Source organism: Phytophthora parasitica (genome assembly GCF_000247585.1).
Source record: "Phytophthora parasitica INRA-310 unplaced genomic scaffold supercont2.43, whole genome shotgun sequence".
NCBI lineage: Eukaryota > Oomycota > Peronosporomycetes > Peronosporales > Peronosporaceae > Phytophthora > Phytophthora nicotianae.
Window position 1 is genome coordinate 290,666 of NW_008649029.1, and position 14,492 is coordinate 305,157.

General features: G+C 47.6%; 4 protein-coding genes across 4 annotated transcripts; 1 reads left to right on the forward strand and 3 right to left on the reverse strand.

The window, feature by feature from the left end:
- Window positions 1-140: 140 nt before the first annotated feature.
- On the reverse strand, window positions 141-437 carry PPTG_14496 (hypothetical protein; the record flags this gene model as incomplete). The annotated part of the gene is made up of 1 exon (XM_008911826.1): window positions 141-437. One exon carries the CDS (start codon window positions 435-437, stop codon window positions 141-143), a length of 297 nt encoding a protein of 98 aa, XP_008910074.1.
- A 213-nt stretch (window positions 438-650) lies between these two features.
- On the reverse strand, window positions 651-1,886 carry PPTG_14497 (hypothetical protein; the record flags this gene model as incomplete). Its single annotated transcript, XM_008911827.1, has 1 exon — window positions 651-1,886. One exon carries the CDS (start codon window positions 1,884-1,886, stop codon window positions 651-653), a length of 1,236 nt encoding a protein of 411 aa, XP_008910075.1.
- Window positions 1,887-8,170: 6,284 nt separating this feature from the next.
- On the forward strand, window positions 8,171-8,621 carry PPTG_23574 (hypothetical protein). The gene has a single exon (XM_008911828.1). The coding sequence runs from the start codon at window positions 8,271-8,273 to the stop codon at window positions 8,601-8,603; it is 333 nt and encodes a 110-aa protein (XP_008910076.1). The 5' UTR covers window positions 8,171-8,270; the 3' UTR covers window positions 8,604-8,621.
- A 2,140-nt stretch (window positions 8,622-10,761) lies between these two features.
- Window positions 10,762-11,147, reverse strand: PPTG_23575 (hypothetical protein; the record flags this gene model as incomplete). Its single annotated transcript, XM_008911829.1, has 2 exons — window positions 10,762-10,978; window positions 11,110-11,147. 2 exons carry the CDS (start codon window positions 11,145-11,147, stop codon window positions 10,762-10,764), a joined length of 255 nt encoding a protein of 84 aa, XP_008910077.1.
- Between the last annotated feature and the right edge of the window lie 3,345 nt (window positions 11,148-14,492).

Below are 14,492 nucleotides of genomic sequence, written 5' to 3' on the forward strand. Positions count from 1 at the left end.
GCTGCTGGTGCCTGCCGCCTCCGCCGTGTCCTGCCGCTGCTCGTGGCCTCCACGGTCCATGCTACTGTCCTACAAACGTGTCGTATGTATTTGCGCACGGGACTCACCTCACTGTCAATAAAAGGTATGCTCAAAAACAATTATGCAGTGTTATTGCTCGTAACGAATTCATTAACCAGTGCTTTATCTGATTCTATCTGTAGCGCTGAAGCATTGAAGCAAGGGCGACCAGGAAGTCCACCGCCGTAGGCACCTTGACGCTTGTGTAGCCCACGGTATACGAGTCTCTCACGCTTGTCCATTGCGTGAACGCCACAGACGTGCTTTGCCAGCAACGTGCGGATGCATGCCGCAAACTTCATCCAGTAACGACACGGACACGTCCAAGACAGTGTGTTCACTGGCCAGCCACCTTCAGGCATCCCCTCAATCTCCATTCTGGCTGTCTGCTCACCGAGCTGGGCCGTTACTGGAAGCGCCTCGCGGGAACGCTTTGCCTCAGGGTCAAAGACAGGGGTACTTGGCGAGAGAAAACCCGGACAACATCGGTTGCAGAGTCGCTTCCACCTTCCTCGGCATTGCTAAGCAGAAATGCAATTGCGTTGCGGAGACATTGCAGCTCCAACAACATTCCGGCTTTCCTCATTGCACTAACGCGTCGGACAAGGGTGACACTTGGTGCTGGGTCTACAGCAAATGATCTGGAAGTGGTGCTTTCGTGTGTGCAGCATGTCATTAGCTGACGCAGCAGGGAGCCCATTTTCATCCTTACACGCTGCGTGTAATCGCGTTTGAGGGACGCGTTTGAGGGACGCGTTAAACGTTTCAACGGGATTATTCGTGACAGCAAATGCTGGAGGAGTATGGGAGACCTGCCATCTCCAAAATCGACCGGTTAACCATTGTTGCTTGAAATATTCCGTGAAGCTCTCGAGGCCCGGGTGCAGCGCCCAGTCGTTCAAGATTCGTGTTTTGGCTTCTTCATACTCCAACTCACTGGCGGCAAAGTGCAAGTCATGCACACCACTAGTCACTACAGTGTAGAGAGAATGGTGAAGCTTCCTAGTCTTCTCATGCACTTTTGCAGCTACATGGTAAAAGCACATAAGCACTTCAACTTCGTAATCAGCTCCGAGTACACGGACAACGGCATTGTATTGAGCGTCGTCTGCGTCACCCATTGCAAATCGGACAGCTAATTGCTTACCGGTCACTTGAGAGTAGACCTTCCGGAGAGCCATTAACGCCTCAGAAAAATGAATTTCTTTCCTTTGTGAAGACACAAAAATTGCCATAAGATGAAACTTTCGGCAACAGTCTGTAATGCCTACGACAAACACAGGGTAGTCCACGTGGTTCAATTTGAACGTTGCGTCCATGTCCAGGACGAAAGTCGCAGGATTCCGATCTGCCTGGCGTAGTAGTGTCTTCGATGACACCCCCACCAAAAACGGGTTCTCATCAGCTCCCGACCCAACGTACGGTCTACCATCTTCTTCCGTCCTCCACGTGAATGAAAATGCATCGAAATCTTGCTCTTGGCCTGTAAAGGCTGTTTCCCGTATCATACGCCTCAAGTCGTCGAGGTAGTCATTAGCCCCAACGGTTTTGGAAAGGTAGTTGTAGACAGAACGTTGCACGACCTTAAGTTGCGGCAACGTATCGGGGCCAAGGTTAAACTTTCTCATTAATCCGGTGCGGATACGCGCTGGCTTTAGTCCTTGGACGGCCATCTCGTGAGCGAAATTTTGCATTGCTCGCGTCATGTGGGGTGGCTGAGGCGATCGGCGTGTGCTTACGTGCGAGCCTACCTTGAAGAGATCAAGAAGATCTTGTTGCTCGCACTTAAGCAGCTTTCCGCGCCACTCGTATCGAGCATACGGCATTGCAGCTCTACACTCGTCGCATGCACAGCGTAACAGGCGCTTTCTCAAGTTGTGGGGTGTAGCGTTGGTGCAGACCGTGCATGGAACATGGTAGCTCTTTGCAATTTTGAAGCTTTTAAATGACTCCAGAAGTAGGTCGATGTCTTCCTGGTTCAGTCCGACAGCGAGTTCAGTCCAGGGTAGGGCACGAGGCACAGTTTGACGGTGGAGGGGGGGGGGGGGTAGCTGCGTGAAGTCTTTAAAAGTGAGCCTCTGTCGCCCAACGCATTTGCCTCCTTTGTAGTGTGCTATTGGTTAAAACAGTGTAATTGGTGTGTTTTGACTGGGTACTAAATGAATGGCTATAATAATAGAGGATTTCAGTGTCAGTACAGACACTTTGAGTGCTGTCAAACTCTATTCGGGACTACTAATTGTCCAAAGATGCAAAAAGAGGGGTTTACGGTGCTAGTAGTATAGTGTGAGTGGTGTATAATTTTCTTAGGTGTTTTGAGGACGTTCTCCAGAAAACCTTCGCTGAAGATGGTTTTGGATGTTGGAACTGGTGGGAAAAAAACGCGCAAAATATATAACCAGATAAATTAATAGCGGTTGCTTGTTGCACGAAGATGTGACTGTCGCCGACAGGGTCAACATTCATGTAGGTGATTCAAAAGCAGCACAGGTATTAGTGATAAGGACAAAATACCATAAACACTATAGGAACCGGCCTCCACCACTCTGATAGCACCACAAACAAGTGCAGGTCCAGTATTGTACCCAGGGCCAGTGGCGTGTCACACCTGGTGCACACCAACGCTACAGTAAAACCACTGTAATACGTGATATCCTGATATACATGATAGGGAATTGAGTCCACCAACTCGGTTCCTAACAGTTACTGTTGAGTGAAAGTTGATATTGCCCAAACCTGATATCTGATAGAAAATATCGACCGAAATCCTAATGTGCAAGTGGGGCTTATGAGCGTGACGTCGAAGTAAAAAAGCTGGTAATTGACGTCTGAGTAAGTGCTTCTTCTGTTTCAACTCGAAGCTGTTCCCGAACACGCGACTGAAGAGTGCGAAGGTCCTTCATCAGCGTGTATTCCAAGTCGGGGTGATCCATTAGCGTAAGTAGCACATTGCGGACAGCATCTACACGGTCTTTGATGGTTATTTCCTGGACGATCTCATCAGCAGTGTCAACATCCTGTGTGAGCTCTTCCCTGCCGTTATCATCGGTAGTCTCAAGAAACGCTTCGGCACTTGCCTCGCTTAGCAGCTCCTCGCGTGTAAATGATTCCATATATGTATCCGTTTCAGTAGAATTGCAAACGAAATCATCGGATCCCGAATTCGAAGTAGCTGCAAGCATTCTTGGAACTCACCACGCAACATTGTGTCGATCTCCTTCTTCGAGCGGCGGGATGACGAAGGTCCAAGTACTATAACAGTGTGTTTAAAGCAGTTAAGAACAGTCTCGCTGTCTATGTCCTTCCAGCACGATTTTACCCATCTCATAGCACACAGTTGATCAACCGCGTAAATATTACAACTTTGCTCCGATTCCTCCAGATCTAGTACGTGTTGTAGCTGACGGTGCCGGTACCGCCGTTTCAATGCCGCTGTAATACCAGCGTCTAAGGGCTGCAGCTTGGACGTAGTGTTAGGGGGTAGGAAGTGGACGGTCACATTCTGCAGCTCCAAGTCCGTGACATTATGCGAAGAAGCATTATCCATGAGCAACACAACGTTGCGCTTATGACGCTGCATGTCTGAACCAAATTCCCGCAGCCAGTCCCGGAACAGCAATCCTGTCATCCAGGCGTTTTTGTAGTTCTTGTAGCTGAAACCATGCTCAGTGCCGTTTTTCTTCTTGAAGCACCTCGGCTTGTTCGCATGCCCAATGAACAACGGATCGCGCATGTCAGATCCGTCTGCATTACACGTAAGAGCAAGTGTGATTCTCGTCTTACTCTTTTTGCTGCCTTCAATCTGCTCACGAGCAATAGTTCGGTCGGGGCACAAGATGTAAAATAGACCAGTTTCATCAAAGTTGTAGATGTCTGCTAGCGCAAAGTCCTTCACCACGGGCCGTCGATCAGTTAAGGCCGACGCAAAATTTAACCAATGATATCATCTCGTTTCAAATACCAATCTTGTATTGGTAAATAAACACTAAATACGAAATCTTTCAATCTATATCTGTGGATTTGGTGTTGAGCACCCACAAAACTGTTGGTGTCAAAAAGAGCTCGCATCCAGCAATGCGCCATGGCTCACCAACGAACACTGCGCATAGCACTGATCACGCACATGCATGCATTGAAATACACAGCGCCCTCCCTAACGACGTGGTCACACGAGCTGCCTTGGCAGCCACGCGCCGATTTCTTTAGCTGGGCCCTCGGCAAGACAAGAGCTGGCTACAGCACGAATGTTTCGTAGGAGCTCGCTCATCTTCTCTCACTCCAGTACATAAGTACTTGTTTCTCGCATTTCTATCTACAATATTATGCATTCGAAGCATACAGTGATATACCTTTTTGTATTGCTTAATATGTAGCTGTCATAGAAATGTTTTGAAGTCTGTAGCTGCCATAGCAGCAGCTAGCAACGTTACGCGATGTGTCGCGATTGACAAATGAAGTACCTCACCGGTGGTACCTGTATGAATAAATACACTATGCTATCTCACGAAGGTCGAAGATTATGGAGTTTCATAGGAAACCTAATCGCTGTGGGTCAGACTCGCAATTCTCGCCACCAGCTGTCATTTTGCTACTAAAATCAAGATTAAACGCGGCCCTTAACTGATCGAGACTGAATTTGAGGCATCGATTTCAGCACCAGATTATTCTCTCACACTTACTGGTTGAGAGATGAAAAAATTATCAAAAACCAATAGCAGAGACTGTCAGCTTTCCAGACCTGCAAAGCTTTTTGATTTTGCGCTAGCCGTTCCCAAGTTATGGGCCTGTGTAATGATCGACCTGTCGGCGACCCTCAACTGTTTTTTTTCCTTACGTGTGGAAGTTCTATTGCTTCGCGGCGTGCACTAGGAAAAGAGTATATTGTTGGAAACGTGCCGTATGGTTCACACTGGTAACCATGTAGCGTCATGCACAGAGTACGTGGACGGACACCAGATGCAGTTCGGTAAAAAAATTAAATGCAGAACGTCTTCAGCTTACTTTTGTTGATTATGGCCTGCCTAGTAATGCTGTTCATTATCAAGTGCGTGGGTGTTGTTCATAGGTCTCCCAGCAGCAGCTTGTGTGGGTTGCCCGACTTCTCGACCAGGACCTCGATAGAAAAAGCGCTCTCGCTCTCCATTGTGAGCTCGATCCTGCATGGACAGTGATAACGCGTGGTGTAGGGGAGCCAGGCGGCGCTGCCTTCTCATTGGCAGTGCTCCTGCTGCAATCCAAGGTGAAAGTACGTATTCTGGGACGCTTTACTGCAATCTTGGTTACGACTATGCAGTTGATGGTATTTTTGACACGTTGTCAGTGATAAGAGGTATTTGTGCATGTAAAAAGAGACAATCAATACTGAATAACATTTGTGCATCGTGACAATTTGTATATAGGGACACCTGAATTAACCAATCAGCATAGAGTAGTCATTTTTAAGCCCTCAACTGTCAACCAATTGTTCAAAAGGACACACCTATTTATACGCACCACAAATCAGTGGGTAGTTGGGAAGAGGTTGCAGACTGATAGTGTGGCGAGGGAACAAAGCAGCTTATTAAGGAGACGCCGGCTCAGTAACCAATTCTGGTGAAGTCCTGACCTGGAGCTTTATGTTATCGTCAGATCGTATTTGTCTCAACTTTGACCGCCACTGTGATCGAGATTTATTTTAAAAAATAAGTGAAGTGCAAAAATATTAGCATCTCCACTCTAAAAAACTTATTTTTCAAGATAATTATTACGAATTCGTGTTTAACTCGAATTTCACGATACTGTGCGTCATACGCAAAGACAGACTTTTTGCGACTGTTATCTAGTATGAATACAAACTGTGAAAGCGCGCCAACTACCTACCCTACCTTTCGGTAGTAACGTACTCGCCCGACTAAAACCCGGGCACAATTGAATAGTGTCAAGCCAAAGGGATCCAGAAGGCTTTATTAAGGTACAGTGCAGTATTATCGGAGTCTATTCTTGGAGTCTATTCTCGAAGCCTACTTACCTACCACTGCAATATCGTCGGGCGCATCGTCCAAAGCGTATAGGTTGAACTGATCAGCGTTCACAATGATAACCAAACTTTAGGCGAGAGCCCAGCAGTAATTGCTGACCACTGTTATTAACGGGAGGTTGGGTGAAGACAAGGTACTAATTGGTGGAGGGTACTATTTAATAGGGCAGCTGTTGGTGGTCAGGATTATAGTGGACCGATTCCAGCAGCTCAGATTGCTGTCACAGACCTAAATCTGGGGCTCCACCCGCAGTAATTTTGGAAGCACCGTAACTCAGATTCCCACTCGTACAAACAAAGTGTAACGGGTTCAATTCCTCCTGCCCGACGCGCTGGGCAAATCGTATAGGTTCTGTGCCTGCTGCGTGGTGTAGCCCTAATCCGTCGTTGAGTCACCACATGCAATACTAACACACTTCAATGGCCGACAGATGCTCCACTTGAGCTCTGTGCCGGAGTTCTCGGACTCCTACTTTTTGCATTCTTCTCTTTGGCTTTAACTACTCAGCTAATAGCGTTTCGTTCTTCTCGTCTCTCTCTTCGATCACTTCTCGTTTTCATGAACTTGTAGTCTCCAACCAGCTTCACCCGTCCTTCTCGAAGCACCGTGACGTGCAGTCGACCCAGACCACGCTCAATCTCAAAGCCACTTGGGCATACGCCTCAGGCGCCTACCCTACTCGTGCGCGGCCACCACAGCAAACTCGGGTTTCTTCAGCTCCCGTCAGGTCTCCAATCCGTCCTCTCCGCTCGTCCGTTCCTACTCGTCCGCTGTTCACAGTCCCGCGGTGCGTCCCCCAAAGTCCTCAGTACACGCCTACCAGACACTCTGTGTGCCCCAACAGTCGTCTTCGTTTGTCGTTGTGCTCACGCTAGACACCTCGTGTGTCTCAACAGTCGCCTTCGTTTTCGTCGTCGACTTCTTCAGTCTTCGACCGTTCGTCCTTACCCCTCAGTCCGTCCTTTGCTCGTCTCGGCAGAATCAGGAGTAAGTTTGCCCTTACCCATCTCGTTGGCCAACTCCTCGAACTGCTATCGCGCACCACCCGCGATCTCCGTCCTAGGAGCGTTCCTAACAAGAATCACGGATCGTGATCCTATAAGTAGTTCGGGGTTGTTGGGATCGTGCGATCAACTCCGTTCCGAACGGTACCAGGATCGCTATCGATGCTGGGGATATGGTTGGGGATTTCAGAAGGTAACCACTTCTGCATGCATTGCCGCACTTCGAGATGGAGGAGACTTCGAGCACAGCAGGGGGTGAAGCTACAACAAGCAGCAAATGGACTACCCGCCAAAAACCCATCAGCAAGCGAGTGGTTAAACCTCCGATTTCTGACGACTACTCAACATGGAACGTGGATCAATTGAACTCAAAAACTATCTGTTGCAAAGAACACGAAGAAAGAAGACCGGGTGTCCATCCTTAACGCCTACGATGAGTCTAAGGGCGGGGCCGCGCTGCTACTGACCAAGCAGCGCCTCGGTAAAAGGTCTAATACGGATGAAGTTCGGCGAACCGTCACTGCGTATTTCGACTGGTCAATGTGCTGTTTTCTAATGATTTCTTCGGGCGCTTCATTTCATCCGAAGACCAGCTTACAAAGTAAGATCTAGACGAAGGGGGTACATGATTCTGGGAAGACGTCGCTGCAGTGTTTAATACAACTTGTGAGACTTTTGATAGTCTCATATAACAGACTCATTGTTGGAAGCGATTTGCCCCGAAAAAATCACTGCGCATTCTGCTGCTAAGCTCAAGGCAATATGGAAAGAAGTGCACTTGAATTTCTTTAAAGCAGAGGCGCGTAATAAAACCTCTGGGACCCATGTTAGTTTTGGGATTTCTGCAGAGGTGGCAAAGCTGTGATGTATCTCAATCTTTGGTGTGACGAACGCGGGGGTGGACACGAGTTTTGCGCAGGGTGTGTATACGAAGACAACGAAGACGACTCAACCAAAGAGTGTGCTGCAAGAGTTGCTGTACAATCAACTAACCGCAACATCAAAAGAATTCAGACCCGATATCCGCGGTGTCGGACGTCCGGAAAAAGTTGGTCGACGCAGAAACAACCTGAAATATTCCCCTAATAACGGAAAAATTGCATTTGCGCACTGTCAAAGAGAAAGAATTGAGCGGGATGACAAGACGGAAAAGCTCGCAGCCATTGATGGCATACTTGTTCGACCGCGAATGGCTTTTGCACACGTTGAGGAGCAAATACATGATCGCAACGTCAAGGGCATGCCAATTGCCACTCTACGAGAGGAGAAAGTGCGTCTACAGAAGCGTATCGCTGTTCTACAAGAGAAGGCGTGCAGCGGGGCTGCCGCAGAAGACACAGTCAACCGACTCAGATGCGGGATTGACTACGAGTGCTACCAAATGCAGCCGGGGTGCCGTAGAGTAGCGTCAGAGGAAGCTGCTCGACTCAAAGAGTCTCTTAACCTTAGCTCCTTATTCAAGGACACTACTCAACGGTCTTTCTTAGGGTTGAAGAGTTATTTAACTCCAAATAACTCTTAGGTTTCTCAAAATCCAAACTGTTTATTATCTTTTGTTTGCGGCCATGCCGCCTAGGGGTAAATAGATTTGTTTAACTATCTAACATAGTTAAACCCAGTCAAATGCAAAACGTGTGGCTTCCAGCCCACGTACGGAGAGTCTGTTAACACTCCAGGTACTCCGTGCCCTAGCGTGTCACACACATTGTAACCCCGTTACAAGGCGGACAAGCTGGAAACAGCAATTGTTGACATGTAGAACAAGAAGAAGAGACAAGAAAATGAGGAGAATAAGAAGAAGCGATTAAAGCACATCAAATAAACATTTATTATGGCCTCGACATGTTGTAGTCTTGAATATGCTCCATCACTACTCGGCGGAGGATGTGTCCATTCTGGATTATTTCGTTGATGTTGTTGTCAGCAACGGTAGCATTATAACTACAGTTTTCAAGTGAATTAAACTCTCTCACCGCTACACTAGTGCTCGGTAAACCAGGTGCTGGTTGTAAACCAGTATCAATGCAGTAGTTATGCAGCTTCATGCACGTTTTGATCACTGTTTTGTGAATTTTTGTCGACGGCCAGAGGTCTTCTGGATATTTGCCACTTGCTTACAAGCAGCCCAAGTGCCATCTCAATTTTAATTCTCAGCTGTGAGATGTAGAAGTTGAAGTAAGAGTGATCCCGTGTCTTAATTTCTGGTTTGGTGAATGGTATCAGCATAGACTGCGCAAGCAAATAAGCATTGTTCCCAATGAAAACGTAGCCGAAAGGAAGCTTGTCGACGTCCGAACTCAGACTCCATTTACTAAACGCGACACTGTCCGAAACTTTGCCGGGAGAATTAAAACAGTATCCTGTGAATTTGCACGAGGCATCGCAGAGGGCTTGTACGTTTATCCCACAGGTAAGATAGTGACCAGAAACAAAAGCTAACACGTCCGGCACTTCGTTCGCGCTCGGAGCTCTGACAATACATAACCAGCCCAAAATACAACCAACGCAGCCAGTTATTATTTGATTGGAGCTGATACAGTTAAATGAACTTGCAGCAGCTTCGATAGCTGGCTTACTGTAGAGAGGAGCAGCTATTTGAAATCGTAGGTGCTCGCTTATAGCGTTCATTGCTTCCACCAGGATATCGTAGGAGGCAGATTTACTAACACCAGCCAGCGCTCGAATACTTTTATAGGAACCTCCAGCAAGCCCATCTGCACCATTTTCACGACTTTTTTGGGTTTGGTTCCTGTCCTGTTCTCCGATTTCGTTACCGAGCGCTCCAATGCTGGCGTAACTATACCCACCAAAGTGTAAAATGCGGCTGCGTGCATTCGGTAATAGCACTTGAATTGGCCTTCAAGCAATAAACGTTCTCGGTGCGGGACCCATTTTAATCGTTGGCGAGGAACCACTGTTGCACGACTACGTTTGTGCACTTGGGCAGCGACGATTCCGAGACGATCAATACAACCCTGGAGATCTTCACTGCGCTGTTGGAAGTCTGCTGTTGTGAGCCGTGATCCAAGAACGGATTATGAGTCCAGAGGAGGATCACCAGGTCAGACACGAGGCATTAGATGTATTTTCGTTAGCCAACCAGAATTGACAATTGCGGATCATGACCACGCCATGATCCCGTTAGGAATGGCTCAAAAGGCAGCAAAATACCTTGTAACTAGCCAAACGAACATGATATACGACTTAGGGAAAAGCACAGCATCCATTGTTCGGGACTTAATCAGCAAAACGGAGCCAGATACCTCATCAGGACGTGCATACAATCATAGATAGACACAAAGCATTGTTTCGTATTTACATGCATATAAGGCTTTTATTCTCCGAACTCGAATTTATTTCAGAGTCTACCGAGGATCCGATGTTCCTCGCATAATTCATATAAGACCCTATGGAGATACCCTCTTTACATTAATTTTATTGATGCTCTTCAGTAAATGTATTCGGAAAATGAATATCCGTATAAATATTCGAAAAACACGTCCCACCGTAAATTAAATGGCCAGCTTGTTTTAAGAGTTTATTCGTCACTGTCCAAATACTGTATAACATTTGTGCATCCAGACACCCCTAAATTACATGCAAATATAAAAAACCGATTCAAATCATACGTTTATTTTTTTCATGCTAAAAAAAAAAATGCAAATCAAGTATCCTGCGCATTACTTTTCTTCGGTTGGCTCGTCGATGAGTTGAGTGACGATGTCGTCGGATTCACTGACAGTCTCCTCGACAGCGTGGAGATGCTCAAGCTCTTTTGCTACAATGGTCTCGGGCTGGGTGTTTGAATCCTTTTTGAGCTTGTAAGTGAAGCCACTCTTAATAACTTTAAGGCCCACTGATTGCCATGCCATCGTGGCCAATTCAATCGCCTCACGTCTAGAAGGTGGTTTTAGCCCTTGGCCTGGAGCTGTAACATTAGTCGTGATACAGGAACTCTATCACCGCGAAGCGAATTTGCCCACTCTACAAGCCTTCTTCTCCCTCAGTGAAAATTGTGGTTGCTGTACCTTTTTTCTATCGGACCTGTGGCCGCAGACGCTGCCATTTGTTCAATATGACTTCTGTCCTTCTCCCACGCGTAGATGCGTTTGAGTTGCGAATCAGCTTTGCCGTGTTGAGGTGACTATAGTACTTGTCTAGTGTTGATAACATGCCGTTATCTTTTAAAAAGTTTATTATCTCTCGTTTCTTCGATCGTGTCTCGTAATTTCTACTGTATCCTGCAGAACGTCGGAGCTCGCTTGCGGCCTCGTGTCATCGTGACTGGTGGTAATAGAGAGTGTGAATTTCCCCTTCTGGTTGAAGCATTTGTAGCTATTGGATGAAGTATAACCTGTCTCCGCAGTGTACAGCGGAGTTAAACTGGCGTTCATACCAGACTATTCGAAATGTAAGTTTTATAAATAATTCAATGTTTTATCGATAAAATACGATATTATTGTGAATATCTGAGTATTTCAGCTGCGAATCAGTTGCATGCAAAATGACACAGTTAGATCCGAAAATAGCGCGGCTTAGAGTAATTATGCGGTTTTATTGCGAAAGCGCAATTGTTCGCTGCATATTGTGTTGTACAGTATATATCACAGATATCCAAGCTACACATCCATACAATAGCGATGCCGACAATGGCCGACAGTGGCCGACACGGTCGTGATTGGCGGAAACATGCAGTATTTCATCCAATAACCAATACAACTCCAAGTCCAATTCAATTGGAGAAAAAAAGGCACAGAAACCATGGAAGAGGAGCGCCTGTATCCCGAACGGGGGTCCACACAACGGAAAAAAACGAAAAGAGAACGCAGGAGCGGCGCACGCGTGCTTGGGGCGTCCGCAGGCGGGGGGGGTGGCGGGGCCCTCCGCAACGAGCAGCAGTCCGACAGCAACAGACACACACCGAGGACCTTCAACAAAGTACGACAACACTGAAGAAGCGCAGAAGGTAGGGAGTGCTGTACGTTTTGTCTTGTGGTGCGAACTAACGAAAGGTGGATTCTGTCAGAGTGTTTGTAGGTCTGAAGGGATGAGTATGCAGTTGACGAGGGGCAATGGAAACTTAGTGTGCTGTTTCTAGTGGAACTTTGCTGTTTTGCCCCTTGACATCTTGTTGCTGGACCATGTAAGCTTGGTGTGCTGTTTTACAGCGTGATCCTTGCTGTGTGATGTCGTTGGTAGCAAGGTGTTACGAAGGCTTGGTGACATGGTAATATATGCAATTGATGTTGTGCTTATCAACTCTTTATGTCTGTGCTAAGCATCTGCATACCTGCGGAGACGGCGAAGCGGCTGGCGACGTGAACTTGGAGCTTCAGCGGAAGGACGACGGCGCTCGCGGGTGTGACCGGCTTCGTCTTCTATGAAGGCTCGACGAACCTGGGCTCAGCGACGGCGGTTGAAAGCCGCAACCATTCTTGGAGGAAGGTTGGCTGCTGGCTCCTCGGTTGCTTCCCAGTCTGTAACATACACACGCTGCCCATCCCTGACGTAGGAATCGGTGATGCTGCGGACGTAGTAGTTCCCTGCTGCCAAGGTCTCGGTCGTCTTCGTCTCTTCGTCGCTACTACCGCTATCGTCGCCAAGAGCTTCACGCAGCGTCAACTTTGCCTCGGCTACGTGCGGCGGTGGGATCCAAATAACGTCGCTCTCACTGTCGCTGTGGTCGCTGTTGGCAGTGTTATTATTTGGGGGTGTCGGCTCTTTTTTTTGGGCGCGTGTTGAGCCTGCATCGAAGCGCGTTTCCTCGCGACCATTAGAAGGTGGCTGCTGCTTCTCGTCTGCGTCCAAGGTGGATACGCTGTCTTCAAGCGAGTCGGTCGTAGCGGTATTTTCTGCTCCCATCGGTGTCGCTTTATCCTCAGCGGCGTCACTCAGCTCACGCAGTAGGCCTGGCCATGCTTTAACGTGGCTACCTTCGATGCGGTGCCGTCCACCTTGGATGAACGCCTCGGCCAGAAGACTGGTGAGCTCGCTGGATTTTGATTCAACTGGGGGAAGCTTGAGTCTTAGGAGTCGAACGGCTTCGTCCGAGAACTTTACACGAGGGTAATTGTCCTTAATTAAAGCTCTAACTGCTCCTGTAAAAACTCTACGACTGAGTGGTCGCATCTTGCAGCTGCAAGTTTGACAATGAAGAAACTTTTAAACAACGATCCAGTAACTGAGTATTCAATTTTAGCTAGGTCCCTTTTCTAAAAATAAGAATGAAGTCTTTTTTTTTCTAAAAATAAGAATGAAGTCAAACATCTCAATCACAAAACATATTTTCATATTTTGTTGTCTATTTGCGGTTAAACACCTCATGGGTTTCAACTGATGCGGGGTCAATTATACCACCGATCGCAATACGAGCACGGAAAGCATTAACATGTGCATCAAGCTTACCTTCACGGTAAAATTTGCGCAGTTGTTTCAGTACACTCGAACCATTTTTCCGCTTTGCCCCGCATTCTTCAAAAAAACTTGTACAGTTCTTCTTCGGCCTCCAAGCCAACACGTTGAACTTGGTCGCAGTAATCCGGAGAGGTATCATCGAGCACGAAGGCATTCGGAAGAAACAGCTTCATGTAGTTTACGGTGTGCTTGTAGGCCGACTTCTTTTGAGGATCGGAGCATACATTCCACAGGCGCGGGGTCTTCGCATACCACTCAAACCAAATAGCAGAAGGGCTCCTAGGTAACGCCTTCCTTCCACACCCTTTTGGATTAGTGCGCTAAACTTCGGGTGACGACTGCCCTGTCGTGGGTTCACGATACTGCTCAGTTCGACCCGCTCGCGTCTCAAGCGCTGTGATCCTTTCGGATAGAGCTCGGTTCATCGCCACCAACTCTCCAATTATGCGGTTTTGGTAGTTTATGAGTTTGTCCTCACTTGTCAATTTCTCGGCATCCCCACTGGATTCCTCAAGCTCTTTCCGCGACGCCTTGCTTTGAAGTTCGGAGCTCCAGGCCATTACTTGCGTTTTGGTCAACCCAACTGTCATCAAACATTGCCGCGTCCTAGCTGCGTACAGGCACATAGGATAACGTTCCAAGACCTCTGGAAAATACTGGATCAACGAAGCCGCAAGGACTTCAGCGACGCGGCTGTTGAGTTTTTGTCGGGGTCTTGAGTGTTTACGCTGGATTGAAATAGCAGGTGGCTCAGCTCCAGCGCTCTTTGTCTGCTTGCGTAATCAAACCAAGATAACGTCGGTACTGGAGGCTTCTTGCCTGAATCCCAACCGCTGAGAACGCGAGCTACCTTCTGATCTTCGCTTGTTGTGTTGAACACGTACGCAAACGCCTTATTCGTTGCTGTCATATTCCATGAGCCCCGATCAAAAATCCACTGAGCACTAAGAAGTGGGTCGCTGTTGGCATGCTGCGCTCCGCCGCGTCGGAACGAATG